This window comes from Mus caroli, unplaced genomic scaffold, assembly GCF_978045245.1.
Source record: "Mus caroli unplaced genomic scaffold, Mus_caroli_1 scaffold_9, whole genome shotgun sequence".
NCBI classification, from domain to species: Eukaryota; Metazoa; Chordata; class Mammalia; order Rodentia; family Muridae; genus Mus; species Mus caroli.
In genome coordinates this window covers 58,880,694-58,896,088 of record NW_028227264.1, presented here as the reverse complement: position 1 = coordinate 58,896,088, position 15,395 = coordinate 58,880,694, and the positions used below count along the sequence as shown (strand labels likewise).

The following is a 15,395-nucleotide window of genomic DNA, read 5'->3' as shown; positions in this document are numbered from 1 at the left end:
GAAGATGAATCTCAGTGGGACAGGTAAGTGTGGAAGGTCACTTTGAACCTCCAGCCTGAGGCTTGGCTGAAAGCCTACAGAGTACATTGGGGTTCACTTACCATACCTTTGCAGGTTCCAGGGGTCCAGCCACTCCACCTGGCCCTTCCTCCAGCCCGGGCTTGCCTGAAGCACAGTCTCAGGAGAGGCCCCCCAGTGTGGGTCCTCTTGGTTATGGAGGATAGATGTGTCCCAGAAGCAGACCCCCAAACAAGGAGACGTTTGAGAGCATGTAGTGAAGGGGGGGGGGGAGGTGATGTAAAGGTAAAGACAGCAAAAAAGTAGCCAGGAGAGGAGATCTTGTCACCCAGCCCCACAGAGAGTCACCAGAGCCCCCAGGGATCTAAAGGAGCCACCACCACCCCACCACCCCAGAGAGGGAGCTAGGATGGGTATCCACCAATCTCACAAGCTGTTGGTTCTAGGCTACTGTTGGGAAGTCAGTAGCCTATTGTGCCCAACTTAACCCTGGGCCTGAACACTGGCCCTGGGGGGAGAACACTGCCTGAAACTCCGGAGTTTCAGGCAGTGTTCTTCCCCCCCCCCCCCCCGCGCCCTTCCCCCCACCTGGGACTCCGATGTCTCCGTTAGTGGGCACAGTAGTAACAAGTAGCATACAGGAAGTATTATTTGTTCTTTAATGGAAAGTTAAAGTCAGATTTAGCCTCAGGCATAGCTGGGGATCTCCTTCCTATGATACCAGGGCTCTGTGCGTCTTCGTGGGGGAGGGGAGTGTGCACTCCATATTGTAGTCCTTCCACACACAGCTGGCGAGGTGGCTGCAGCCAGCCACTGGACACACTCATGCAGAGGCTCCTGTATTGTACATGGCACCACCCCTGGGAGGACTGACTGGGCTGCGTGGGCCGTGTGCAGCCCCCTAACCTATGGTAGCCAGGATCACCAATGCTGTTCTTTGAAGCTGGACTGGTATGGGTGGTATTGCCCACCTCCTCCGCCATGCTGGACAGAAAGGGACACTTTCTCTCCCAGAGAGGAGATGCTGACAGACAGGCCTGCAGACCCACCCCGTTCCTCCTCTGAAGATCAAGGCCTGGCTCATAAGGTAGATGAGACGCTCGCATGCAGGCTGAGGTTTTGCCTGTCTCCAGCTCATCTGGGCAAGGCTCAGGCGGTCAGGTCTCTTCCAAGGACACACGTGCTCTCTTCCTTGCGGCCCCTCCATTATGCCCTGAGATGTCACCAGCCCTCTGCCAACATCCCAGAGTACCTAGTGCTGGGGTGCACTGAGCCCCCACCACTCTGGAGTTCACACCTGCACTCCAGATGTACAGTTGTTGCCCAGTGCCTGTGTGTAAGACAGGCACTCAGTCAGGACACAGGGTCACAGAAGAGTCCGGGCTGGGGCTAAATTCACATAGGTTCTCATCCCAGCCACCAGGGACGTTCTGTGTGTCCTTCCTTCCCCTTACACAGGGTGGGCTGAGGTGTGTGCATGTGGGGGGGTATGCGAGGCAGCTCTATTCTCCCTCCAACCCCAAACTCTCAGGACACAGACATGCCACCAGCCAGGGGGAGGAGCTCCTGGTAATAACCCTCGCTTCCCTCCATGCAAACGGATTCACACCTAGCTGTGTACACAGATCTCTTTTTCTCCCTTTCAAGTTTGACTTTGTCATTCGTCCTTGTTTTAATCCAGACAACATCTTTGCATCTAATCTGGCTTTTCTCCCCGCCCCCCTACTTTCTCTCTCGTTAGTGGGAAACTAGAATTGAACATCTAGTCAGGCCTAAAGCTGATTCTAATCTGATGGTGGCTCCAACAGCCTCTGGGTGGTGTTCTCTCCATTAGGGTAGAGCCCTGCACAGCTACCTCTGATGGTTCTTAGCCCTGTCCTCCTCCCTGGTCAGTGGGGGTGGAGGAGGGGAGGGGGGAGGGCTTGGCTTGGGTGCAGTGTTTTAATGGAATGCATGGGGTCCTGACATGGGACTGTCAGGGTGTGGTCTCGGCAGCTGCCGTCCCAGCTAAGACCATCTAGGAGAAACTTCTGAGAGTTCCTGGCCTCACAGCTGAGTGATCTTGAGCCAGCTCCTAAACCTTTCTGAGCTCAGCTTCCTTACCTATGTATAGGGGACCAAGAGTACGCCTGTCCCACGGAGCCCCGTGGAGGGTGGAGTTGCACACCTAGGCAGAGTGTGCACAGTTGGAAGAAAATTGGGCACAAGCCAAGTCTTGTGACATCAACGATGGTGGATGGTGACACTCTTCCCTCCCCCGCTGTCAAATTTGGATCCATCAGGAGTTCAGCGATGTAGCAGAAGTGGGGTCTTGTCCGGTGGCCTGGCCTTGAGCTTCACAGATTAGTAACAAACGGCACTGTCTCCTGGACCCGCACTGGGCTTGGGTCTTTGTGCTACATAAAGCTCCCTGGAGCCCCCCACTTCCCCATGTGGAGATGGACACCCCCCCAACCCCCTGCAGAAGTGGAAGCGGGGCCCCTGAGTCTCCTCTCGGATGTCACAGGACAGGCAGAATTCAAGGTCACGCATGCCTGCCATTGAGCTCACCACCTTCTCTCCTGTGGCTCACCAGCCTCACCCATGTAGAGGCCTGAGGGGAGTCTAACCACCTCCCACTGCTTCCCGTCCTCTCCCCAGGGTCCAGGTGCACGTCCGTGTTCTGGCCTCACTGTCCGTGTCCCTGGCCATCTTCGTGGTTATGATTGTGCTGGTGAAGGTGGATACTTCCTCCTGGACCCGAGGCTTCTTCAGCCTCACCATCGCGTGCATGGCCATCATTAGCAGCTCCTCCACCATCTTCAATAGCAGCGTTTACGGCCTCACAGGCTCCTTCCCCATGAGGAATGCCCAGGCACTGATATCAGGTGAGAGCCCACCACGAGAGGAAGCCACAGTGGTCTTTCCAGAAAAGAAATGTGTCCTGGGTCCACTCTGCTTTTCCTAGCATCACCAAGCAATCCATCCCAGACTAGGTAGCTGAGAGCTATTCTTTCTGCTCAGTCTGCAGCTTAGACAGCAGATGGGGGAGGTGGGTGGGAACAGGTTGGGGGCACGGGACATGGCTCTCCACTGCTCCACCTAGTGTTCACAGGGGTGGGCCTCACCATGGTTGCCTGAGCTATCTTGTGGCATGGGCCCAGGCTGTACATGGAGTGAGCACCAGAGGAGAGACCCAAGCAGCCATGGAAGCCATGTTGGGAGCAACTTCCAGGGTCCTTAGCTCCCCTAGACTCCAGATGGGTCTCTGGCTCCATGGAGGGTGTAGGTAGTCATGGTAGCAGAAGAACGGGTCAGTCGATGTGGGGTAGGACCATAGCCATGATGCAAACACCCTATGCCTTCAAAGCATCATCTCTGAAACCATTCTGCTCTCCTCTCCTTCCCTCCCACCTCGCCTCGCCCCCTCTCCTTCTTTTTCCCTTTGCCGACTCCTTTTCCTTCCTCCCTCTTTTCTGTCTTTCTTTCCTTTCCAGTTTTATAGAGCCTCTACCCTGTGCCAGGGACATCCTATCAGAACCGATAGTCTAGTGGCTGAGCTGCTGGCTCCCCCAGACCGTGCTGTGCCATGGCTTGCTTGGACCCTGACATGGGGCATCTTTCTAGCTGAAATCTGGAAGTGGATGCTATGCTGGTTACCGGGGGACCTTGGCTGGTTTTTTTTTTTTTTCCCTCTCACCTAGATGGCCCCACAAGGTAAACAGAACTGGGTCAGTTAGCATCTGTTTTATGTGAAGACCACTGTCCCCTAAAGCAAGCCTGGAGGCTGCTCTTCTCTGTGTCCCCATGTGTCCCTGGTACTTTTTTTTTAACCACCTGAGAAGAATGGCACAGTGCACAGGACTGCACCTGTTAGTTAATATGCTGGGCGGGATGCGGCAGGGATGACAAGTGCCTTGACAAGTGCATGTCCACCCCTCCCCGCTCCATACCAGTGCCAGACATCACTAATAGATCCCTATCTTTCCTCTGGAGCCTCTAATTCCCTCTCAAGCCAGCACTTGAGGCAATTACTCTCTGTGGATCAGAGGCTAGATATGAGACCCGTCTGTTTGCCATTTTTGATATAGGATTAGGCTTCTCCTCTATCCCAGGAAACCCTTGGGCCCAAAATAAAATAGAAATGAACTTGTCACTGGGTTTTCTGAATACAGTCAACACGCTCCTGGCACGGCTTCTAGAAAAGCAGGGCCGGGCCCAGAGGAATGGCTGTCAAACGCTAATCCCTCTGTCACTGCTGACTGGCCTCAGAAAGAGGCTCTTATCCCGCATCTTCTCATTCCTGCCCCATCCCATTGAGCTCTTCAGTATGGCTTCAGCCCTACAAGGGCACGTGGCCCCACTAGTCCACCTGGAGATCTCTAGAGAAGAGTGTCTCCTGGGAATTTATTTTTTTTTTTGAAGGTCTAGTTTTTAAAAAGTGTGGGCTATATGGCACAGTCCTATAACCCGGCACTTCACAGACCGAGACAGGAGGAATGTGAGTATCAGAGCCACATAAGTGAGACTCTGCCTCAAAGAATAAGAAGAACAGGTGAAACTAAGACTTCCGTGTCAGCACTGCAGTGCACAGTCCTCCCCGGCACCAGGCCAGCACCCTGGGCCAACCGAGCTGCCTCAGTTTTCCAGCCCCCTTTGCTGTTTGGTCCAGAGCAGCCCATCTGTGAATCCCCTGCATGTTGGCATCTGAGGAACAATTCATTTGTTTCGTGTGGGTGTTTTTTTTTTTTTTTTTCCCAAAGTCCTCATTTGCATATATTTCCATAAGTGATGAGATAGAGAGAGTCATGAAGGATGGGCTCCCGGAGGCCCGGTTTGTGGCTGCCGATAATATTGTAGATTCAAGTTGGAAGGGAGAGGGGATCAGTCGGCAGGGCTGTTAAGATCTCTTCCTTCTGGCGGCCACCGAGCCGGCTCTCTGAGCTAACCCCACTTCTTCCAGAACGCCCAGGTGGGGATTAAGGCTTCTCAGAAGTGGGCACTCCCCCTGGCAAAGGGTTTACCCCATTGCTTCTGCTTTGATGTGGGAAAGATGGTAGTAGCCAAGTAGCTAATTGGGAACCTGAAGATTTACTCAGCGTTCGGCTCCTGTCTGCGTCAGACTCTGTTTAACAAGCAATAATCCTTTTAATCCCTATATCAGTCCTAAGGGTGGGCACTCCCACTTCCACGGGAGCAGGAGCAAGCCGAGGCACAGAGAGGTCAAGAGGCTTGTCAGGGATCACACAGCATGAGTCCCCAGGATCACTGTGCTAGTTTGTGTTTTGCCTGCCCTCAAGTCCTGGCTTCCGGCCCCACTGGGCTGAGGAACCTATCTGGGGAAAGTTGGAATAATTGTTTACCGGCACCAAGGGCAGTTCCCGAAGTATGGGAGAGGCAGTAAGGTGGACAGAAACACTTGCCCGCTGTCCAAAGCTCTGAACCTCAGACTGTAGGGACCCACCTCTCTTCATCCCCAACCTCCTGTCCAGTTTCATATGCTGTGAGCACCAAGGCATTTTCAATGTCATTGGGGAGGGGTGGTGGTGAGGGGGGTTGGATTATGAGACCATGTACCCTCCTAAGCCCGTTGTGATATCTTCGCGGTGTCCTCTTGATCTCTATAGGAGGAGCCATGGGAGGGACAGTCAGCGCCGTGGCCTCACTGGTGGACCTGGCAGCATCCAGTGACGTGCGGGACAGCACGCTAGCCTTCTTCCTCATGGCAGCAGTCTTCCTTGGGCTCTGTGTGGGGCTCTATCTATTGCTGCCCCAACTGGAGTATGCCAGGTGAGGTTCCCCTGCCCTGCCCTCCACACCTGGTCATCTGATTGGATCACAGGTCCCTGTCTCTATCGGTTGACTGTCCCCCAGGACTGTGAGTTTTCAGAGGGCTGAAGCATGAAGGAGTTTTGTTCCCAGGTCCCTCAGTTGTGTTGTAAATCGGTCTTGGGTGGGAGGAGCTGGCTCTGACCACACCTCTAAACCAGTATTGCCTGAAAGCTTGTGGTCAGGAAAGGCCTCACAGTGGAAGTGGGATTGAGTAAGGAAACAGTTCCTAACCCTGGATACGCCCCTGCTCCCGCCCATGCCCTGCCCACCCCCCACCCCTGGCTCTGGCTGGAGGCGATGCCTAGCTGAGTGTGTCTATCTCATTTATATCCACTCCTGTTTTTCTTAAGGTCATGATAACTAGCTATTATTTCTATGTGTAAGGTAGGAAACCAGGAGTCAGGATGGCCAGGTTGGACAGGACTCCGAACCTCTACTTTCAGTTCACTATCTGTGGGACCCCCTGGTCTCTCTCAAGCTCCACTATGTCTTTTGTGCCTTCTACTCTTCTTTGAAAACTGAAGCTGAGGCTGAAGTTGTAACTAAGTCGGTAGAGTGCTTGCCTTGAATGTATGAAGCCCAGGGTTCGATCCCATACACACACACCAGGCATGGTGGCACAGACTTGTATCCAGCACTTCGGAGGTGAAGGATGGAGAATCAGGCACCCCTCCTTGTGAGGTTTAACCTTGGGGCTATTCCCAGAGTGGTATTGTAGCCTCGAGGATCTTCTCGTGTTTTGTTTCTTTGTCCTTGAGTGGAATGACATCTGGAGAGTCCCTACAGGGTCCCGTTTTATCACACCCCAGCACTGCCTCCCCAAGGTGGTACTGGGATGTTTCTCAGTTCACCTGGGTAAGCCAAAGTCTATCCAAATGGGCCTCTGGGGACCCTGCTGTCCATGAAGCAACCATGCCTTTGCTGATTAAACCTGGATGAGAAATCCTGTTTGCAGAAACTCATGAATGGCTGCGGCTGGTGGAGGGCTCATTTCAGGTGTCTGTACTGACTGTATCCCACTACAAAGGGGCTCCCCGTGCAAGAGCCCCGAGTCACACGGATGACTCCCTTCACCTGCTCCACTGCTCTGAGCTCAGAGTTGGGGGACACTGGCCTGGGCTTCTGGACCTTCTGTGATGGCTACACTTACGTCAACTTGACATGAGCTAGAGTTATCTGAAAGGAGGGAACCTCAGTTGAGAAAATGCCTCCACTAGATCCAGTGGCAAGGCATTTTTTTAAATTAGTGATTGATGGGGGAGGGCCCAGCCCATTGTGATGTAAGACCCCAATCCTCAGTCAGTGGTACTTCCTTCAAGATGCCCCTGAGTGAGACACCAAGACAAGGCAGATCAATTCGAAAGCAAGAGGTTTGTTTTCCTGGCTCGCGGAGGTCGACCTTCAATTGGTCCCTCAAGACGAGTTACTAAGAAGGTGGCCCCGAATGGCTATTACAAGCAGTTTTTAACGTCACAGGGGCACAGGTTACATCAGCAAGGTTACAGTTCAAACTTCTTGGCTAAGCATATTGACCTTTAAATCTATTGGCTAGCAAGCATCATACGCATTTGAACTCTACCTGGGGCTTCCCAGAGGGTCAGGTAACTATCAGTCAGTACATTCTGAGAACTTTTTACTCTAGAATGATCCTGTGGGTGGACAATGGAACTTGGCCAAGCCTTGACCCTAGGTGGGTGGGTGTAAGGCTGGTGAAAGTCCCTAGGGCCCTTCAGTGGGTGGTACCATCCCTGGGCTGGTGGCCCTGGGTTCTATAAGAAAGCAGGTTGAGCAAGCCAGGGAGAGCAATTCAGTAAGCAGCGCCCCTCCATGGCCTCTGCATCAGCTCTTGCCTCCAGGTTCCTGCCCTATTTGAGTTCCTGTCCTAACTTCCTTTAGTGATGAACAGCAATGTGGAAGTGTACGATGAATAAACTCTTTCCTCCCCAAGTTGCTTTTTGGTCATGGTGTTTCATTACAGCGATAGAAACCCTAACTAAGACACCTCCTGCCTCTATAAAACTGCTATCTTACACAGAAGAAACTGAGGCCCAATGAGGGGCAAGTCTAACTGGGAATCTAAAAGAAAGGCAGACTCACGGTGGAAACCAGGACCAGGTGTCAGCAACTAACTGCCTCCATGTAGCTCAAGCCTTTTGTTTTCTGGCACGCTGAAATCGGTCTGCCTGTGCCTCCTGCCTTTCAGACAGCTGAGGCCCAGAGAGCTTGAGAGGATCAGGCAAGGTCACCCAGCAAGGCAAAGTACCCCAAACGGAAGGCATAAAAAGATGGATGGTATTGAAAGTTGAGAGTGTGCAGGACAGGGATCCTGCAGAGGCGGCTAATCCTTCTGGTCTGAGGGCCTCCTAGGAGCTTCCATGGAGACAACCAAGCACGCTCAACACTGCAGGAAGCTACCTCCAGTGGCAGGAGATGCTTGGTAAGCCAGTGTGTGATGGCTATTCCTGGTTGTCAACTTGACTGCATCTGGAACTGACTGAAACCCAAGCTGCTGGATACAGCGGTGAGGCTCGGGGAGTTCTTATTTAAATCATTTCAGGTGGGAAGACCCACTTTTAGTCCAGGCACCTTTAATCTGGGTCATACCTTCTGGTGGCAGACCGTGTAAAGGACACGGAAGGAGGAAGCGTTCTCTCTTTGCCTGCTTGTTCTCCATCTCCCTTCACTAACAGGATTCTGGCATATACTGAAGACTAGCTGAGACATTTAGCCTCCTGGACTAACACTGCTGGGTTTTTGGACTTTCTGGTGGTAGACAGCCACTGTTGGACTAACAGGACCACAGCCTGTAAGCCATTGTGGTGGTTTGAATAAGAATGGTCCCCATAGCTCATATAATTGAATGCTTAGTCAACAGGGGAGCGGCACTACTTGAGAAGGGTTGGGGGCGTGGCCTTGTTGGAGGAGGTGTGACTTTGTTGGAGGAAGTATGTCGCTGGGCAGGTGGTAGGGTGGGGTGGGGTGGGGTGGGGAGGGTGGTGGGCTTTGAGGTTTCAAAAGCTTACTTCAGGCCCAGTGGCTTTCTCTTCCTGCTGCCTGTGGATCAGGATATAGAACTCCCAGATACTTCCCCAGCACCGTGTCTGTCTGCCGTTTGCCATGTTTTCCACCATGATGATAATGGGCTGAACCTCTGAAACTGTAAGCCACCCCCAATTAAATACTTTCTTTTCTAAGAGTTGCTGTGGTCATGGTGTCTCTTCATAGCAATAGAACAGCTAAGACAGCCACTGTAATAAATCCCCTCTCTTTTAAAAAATATTTTTGTTATTATTTACCTTTATTTTATGTGCATTGGTGTTTTGCCTGCATGTGTTTCTTTGTGAAAATATCAGATTTTGGAGAAACAGACAGTTGTGAGTTGCCATGACGGTGCTGGGATTTGAACCCTAGTCAGTGGAAGAGCAGTCCGTGCCCTTAACTGCTGAGCCATCTCTCCAGCTCCTTAAAATTTTTACATGCATTGATGTTTTGCCTGCATGTGTTTCTATGTGAGGATGTCAGGTCCCTTGGTACTGAAGCTATAGACGCACTGGGTAGATGCCAGGACTTGAACTCTGGTCCTTTGGAAGAGCAATAGTGCTCTTCACTGCTGAGCCATCTCTCCAGCCTGTCCCCTTTCTATGTGCCCCCCTGTGTGTGTGTGTGTGTGTGTGTGTACACTATGGTGTACATATGGAAGTCAGAAGACAACATGAAAAGGTCGGTTCTCTCCATGCACAGTACAGTTTCCAGGTATCTAACTCATGTTGTCAGCTATAGCATCGAGCACCTTTACCTGTTGAGACATCTCAGAATTTTAAAAGTGCAAGTCTTTGAATCCATGGATCTCTTCTGGTGTGCCCGTGAATATATGTAGATTACACACTGCCCTGGGACAGGCAGTATGGAAGGGCCAGGCAACCTGCATGTCACCTCTAGGGGAGCCGTTAAGGTGCAATGCTCCAGCTGTGATACAGTGACAGAATGGAGGGCCATAGAGCCATGTGAGTGACAGGGTGGCCACAAGTCAGTTTGTCCAGATTGCAATAGGTATGTGTTTGTGAATGCTGGGATGCGTGACCGAGGCTGTTGTGTGTGTTCTTTATAAAATGTATGTAGGCATTAAGGCTGAGGGCTTAAGATCTGTGTAGCTGGGTTCCATGTTTGTTTCAGAATCTCTCTCTCTCTCTCTCTCTCTCTCTCTCTCTCTCTCTTTGTGTGTGTGTGTAATTTCATAGGGTTTTGTGGGGGGAGCATTGATTATGTTGAGACAGGGTCTCACTCTGTGGCCCAGGCTACCCTGGAATGCACTGTGTAGCTCAGGGTGGCTTCAGTTCACTGTGTAGCTTAGGATGACTTTGAACTTCTGACTCCTAAGGGCCAGGATTACAGATGAGCTTCCACGTGGTTTTATGTGGTACTGGGGATCAAACAGAGGGACCTCCTGCATGCTAAGCCAGCTCCCTTCTAACTGAGACACATCTGTACATCCCTGTTATCCCCCTTCCCTCACACCATCTTAGCTGTTTGGTTTTGAGACAGCGTCTCACTATGAAGCTTAAGGTGATCCCAAACTCACTGCAATCCTTCTGTCTCAGCCTCCCAAGTGCCAGGCCTGCTGACCTGAGACACCACACTCTGCTTACATTTTACATCCCTGGGTGTTTTTACCCCAACCCCCCCCCCCTTTCCAACACCCCAATACCAGGCTAGGGGGGCCTCCATTTCCCATGCAGTGATCAGGGCTGGTTTCCTATCTCTGCTCACGGTGTGGCCACTACCTTTGATTCAGGCACTCAAGTCCAACCTGGCAGACTGTACAGGGATAAACACAGGCCATGTTTAACAACTCACCCCTCCTATGTCATGCTGTGGGATTCTGGGCTCAGAGGTTCCGGGGCTTGGACTTTGCCTGTTGGGTCTCTGAAGGCACAGTGGTTATGCAGATTCTGCCGTCTTCCTTCTGTGGCCCTGGAGTTCAGGTCCACAGGGACCCACTGACCATGTCCCTGTCCCTGCAGGTACTACATGAGGCCAGTTGCCCCAGTTCGAGTGTTTTCTGGTGAAGACAACCCATCCCAGGATGCTCCCAGCACCTCCTCTGTGGCCCCTGCATCCAGAGTGATGCACACACCGCCCCTTGGACCCATTCTGAAGAAGACGGCTAGCCTCGGGTTCTGCACAGTTTCCCTCTACTTTGTCACGGCCTTCATCATCCCCGCCATCTCCACCAATATCCAGTCCATGCAGAAAGGCACCGGCTCTCCATGGACCTCCAAGTTCTTCGTGCCCCTCACCGTCTTCCTCCTCTTCAACTTTGCTGACCTCTGCGGCCGACAGGTCACAGCCTGGATCCAGGTGCCAGGTCCTAGGAGCAAGCTGCTCCCGGGACTGGTGCTCTCTCGGTTCTGCCTTGTGCCTCTCTTCTTGCTCTGTAACTACCAGCCGCGCTCACACTTGACCAAGGTGCTTTTCCAGTCGGACATCTACCCAGTGCTCTTCACCTGCCTCCTGGGGCTCAGCAACGGCTACCTCAGCACGCTGGTGCTCATCTACGGACCCAAGATTGTGCCCCGGGAGCTGGCTGAGGCCACCAGTGTTGTGATGTTGTTCTATATGTCTGTGGGCTTGATGCTGGGCTCAGCCTGTGCGGCTCTGCTTGAACACTTTATCTAGGAGGGGGCGGCAAGGATGTGGGTACTGTGTGAGTGTGTGAGGCTTGGGTCCTTAGGAGATGGACAGGGTGAGCCGAGGTCTCGAGGTGTTAAGCAAGGGGTTGACGTTTTGTTTGATGCAGAGCAGAGCCCACTCGGACTGCCTTTCTCTCAGACTGCTTGTGAGCCACATCCTTGCACATCTTGGGCAAGGAGACATTCCAGACACAGCCCAGCCTGGCTCATACCTGTAATCTCAGCATTCAAGAGAATGGAGCTGGAGGCACACTGTGAGTTCAAGGCCAGCCTGGTTACATAGTGAAACCCTTTCTCAAAAAATAAGCTAAAAACAAAAACCCTGAGACATTCCAAACACTTCCAGAGAACACTTCAGAGCCGACTGAAGGGCAGGGCGAGGTTGTAGCCAGGATCTAGCCCAGTTGGTAGGATGCTTGTTTAGCCTCCATAGAGCCCCAGCTCCTATCCCCAGCCCCACATAAGCTGGGCATGTTAGTGAAAGCCTGTAATCCTAGCTCTTGAAAGGTAGAAGCAGCGGGGTCAGAAGTTCAAGGTCATCCTCAGCTACTTAGGGAGTTTGAGGCTAACCTGGGCTACAGGAGACACTGTCTCAAAAAAAAAAAAAAAAAAAAAAGACACAATTGTAAAGAGTGGGGTATGTTACAGTCATAGCTCCTAAGTAGCCCATGTCTAATTTGTATTGTCACAAGGCCAGAAGCCAGCCTCACTCCTTCCAGCTGACATTGAGGTGGGAGAGAACCTTCAGGGCTCCGTGTTCTGAGAGAGGCTCCTGGATTTGAGATCCCCTCTGTGATGGCCAGTACTCAGACCTAGGGCCCTGTCATTGTCCTACTCTGGCCGGCAACAGGAATGACACAGACACCAAGTCGGGTTCACACAGCAACTTTACTTCAGGCTTTTTCTTTTACAGCTCTCTTCCCCAGCAGCTTCTTCTTAGGGCAAGGGCTAAACTACTCTTATTCTACTTCTGGCTTCTACCTAGGGCAAGGGCTAAACACACTCTCTTCACTACTGCTGGCTTCTTTTACAACAGCTAGCTTCTACCACTTACAACAGCAGCTTCTACTACTCCATCCTTCTCGCAGCAAGGGCTAAACTCTTCTCTCTACTCGCACATACTCACTTCCTTCTAGCTCCACCCCACCTCATCCAATCAGAATTCACACACACTCCAGGCACGAGCTTAGGTCGTTCACAGATAGGCTGACAGGTCTGGATCACAAGGAACTGTCTAGCCTGGCAGGCAGCCCAAGCATGCAGCCTCACTGCACATGCTCAGGCAAGGCAGTAAACAAGTGAGTTTCATGGGGCCTGCAGCCACACCTGCTTCCCGCATCTCCCCCTTTTTGTTTTATTAGTAGCTCTGGGATCAGCATCTGTCTTAGGTTTCCCCCATCCGTGCCACATCCTTACCCGTCATGGGAGTGACAACTCACTTTCACCATCCTGTCTTAGGTTGGTATGCGCACGTGAGGGTCTTACCCGTCATTGATTACTGATCCAGCATGTTGAGCCAATATTAGGGGGATGTTCCTGTTTCCAAGGCTGCCATAGCCTGCACTAAGGCTTGTTTATCAGCCCTGTGCTGCCTTCGCATATGTGCCATCCACCAAAGCATTCCTCTACACATAACAGTCAGCAGGAGCGCTCAAAAGGCCATCCCTCCCCAATTTTTTTAAGAGTTCCACAGTTTCCTGGATGATCTCCATCCATTGCTTTGCAGTTGCAATCTCCACATGGGTGTTGTTCACGGCAACAATCGATGCCCATAATTCTTTCATCTTTCTGTCGAGATAATGACTCCAATTTTCTAGCAGCATCGCACCAATTGCACGAGCCAGATTTGCAGCTCTGGAAAAATTCTGATACTGAACAGAGGTTACACACATTCCTGACATATGAGTCAAGCTCTGGCTAAGGGTGTTAATTGGTGAGGAGATTGTAAATCAGAATCTCCTTTTAAAATATCGAATAATGGGCATAACTCTGCATTGGGAAGATTACAATAGGGCCGAATCCAATTGATATCTCCTAACAATTTCTGAAAATCATTCAAGGTATGCATTTTTTCCCATCTCTCAATTTAGTACCTAAATAGTGTTTTACTTCGGTCTTTTGAACCTTTTCTGGGGCTATCACCAAATTCCACTTCTCCAACTGTTTTGTTAGGGTCCCAAATACTTCTTCCATGTCCACATTAAAGGATCCACAAATCAAAATATCATCCATACTATGCTTTCCCTTTTTGTCTCCCTCATCTTTAAAGGGGGGAGGAGATGGCAACGAAGGGGCTGACAGTTCAGGCGGCCTACCGCCTCAACCTCCAGTGGAACATCCAACTACAGATGTCACTGTCGCTATCAGTCCCGTCGCTGTCACTAGTAGACCCTTCAGAGCTAGATTCCTTCTTCTCTTTCTTATCTTTGGTTTGTTGTCTAAGCTGTTTAGGTTTTCGGCGGCTAGCCTGAGAAGCAGTCTCAGCATTGTTCTTTCTGCTGGCGTCCCTCAAGCATGCCCTGACCAAGATCCAGATGGTTAACATTTTTACTGCCATTTTAGTCGCAGTTGAACCCATATCGTTTAAATTCCCTTCGTCTCTATTCCTGAGAACCTTAGTGCTCCGTCCCCTTTTTTCTGGGGAACCTATCAGGCCTATGCTTGCTGAAATTCCTTTCGTCTCTATTTCTGAGATCCTTAATGCTTTGTCCCTTTTTTCCCCCGGGAACCTTACCGTCATCTCTATACCTGAGAACCTTAATGCTTCGTCTCTATTCCTGAGAACCTTAATGCTTCGTCTCTATACCTGAGAACCTTAATGCTTCATCTCTATTCCTGAGAACCTTAATGCTTCGTCCCTTTTTTCCTGGGAACCTCACAGGCCTGTGCTTTCTTTAAATACGGTTGCTTACCAAAATTTCCTTACCGCTATTTACTAAAATTTCCTACCACTGTTTACTAAGGTTTCCTTACCTCTGCTTACCAAAATTTTTTCCCACTGTTTGCTAAAAAATTTTTTATCGCTGTTTACCAAAAATTTTTTACTTAACTTTGCTGGCCGACACGATGAGTCTAAGCATGAGCTTAGGTCGTTCACAGATAGGCTGACAGGTCTGGATCACAAGGAACTGTCCAGCCTGGCAGGCAGCCCACACATGCAGCCTCACTGCACATGCTCGGGCAAGGCAGTAAACAAGTGGGTTTCATGGGGCCTGCGGCCACACCTGCTTCCCGCAGGGCCCCAGCACATGCTGGTTCCTGGGCTCTTTGCCTGAGGGCAGGCTAACCAGCTGGAAAGAAAGCCCGCACAACATAGGCCTCCTAAGCCTTGCTCTCTAAGGCCTGGGCTCCTGAAGGCTCCCTTTGTCAGGGACTGAGCCTGGTAGCCCTGGTCTCCAGATGAGGACTGTATGGTCCAGTGGTCTTGACTTGTGTCCTGTGTGCATTCCTGCGGGACGAGAATAACCCAGGACACCTACAGCCTATTTAGGGCATGGGGAAATCTTTTTAACAATCATGTTTACAGGTTGTTGGGGTCCTTGGTTCGAGGGCATAATAAATAAATCCTGGGATTCTTAATATGAGCTTGGTTGGTGTCTCCATCAATTGTGGCCTTGGCAGGAAGCATTGTGCTAAGGTTGGGTGATTTGGAGGGATGCAGGGAAGGCTTTGGGACCTGTTACCTTTCCCCATTGCTGTAACAAAATGCCCGATAAAGCAGCTTAAGAAAGGAAAGGTTTCTCCTGGCTCACAGTTTTAGAGGGGACACAGTCCTCTGTCGTCAAGGTGGAAAGGTACAGCAGTGGATGTGGAAGTGGCTGATCATTCTGTGTGCACATCTAGGACCTCAGTCCACCGACGGTGCTGCACTGCCTA

The 15,395-nt window shown here is 51.3% G+C and overlaps 1 protein-coding gene across 1 annotated transcript in view; it reads left to right on the top strand.

Annotated features, from left to right (window-relative positions):
* The window catches only part of Slc29a3 (solute carrier family 29 member 3), a 41,738-nt gene extending 26,638 nt beyond the window's left edge, over window positions 1-15,100 (top strand). Inside the window, exons 4-6 of the mRNA XM_021174316.3 lie at window positions 2,659-2,885; window positions 5,625-5,787; window positions 10,851-15,100. Coding sequence (XP_021029975.1) covers window positions 2,659-2,885; window positions 5,625-5,787; window positions 10,851-11,505 — 1,045 coding nt within the window. The 3' untranslated portion in view covers window positions 11,506-15,100. The remainder of the gene's footprint in view (window positions 1-2,658; window positions 2,886-5,624; window positions 5,788-10,850) is intronic.
* The last annotated feature ends 295 nt before the right edge of the window (window positions 15,101-15,395 follow it).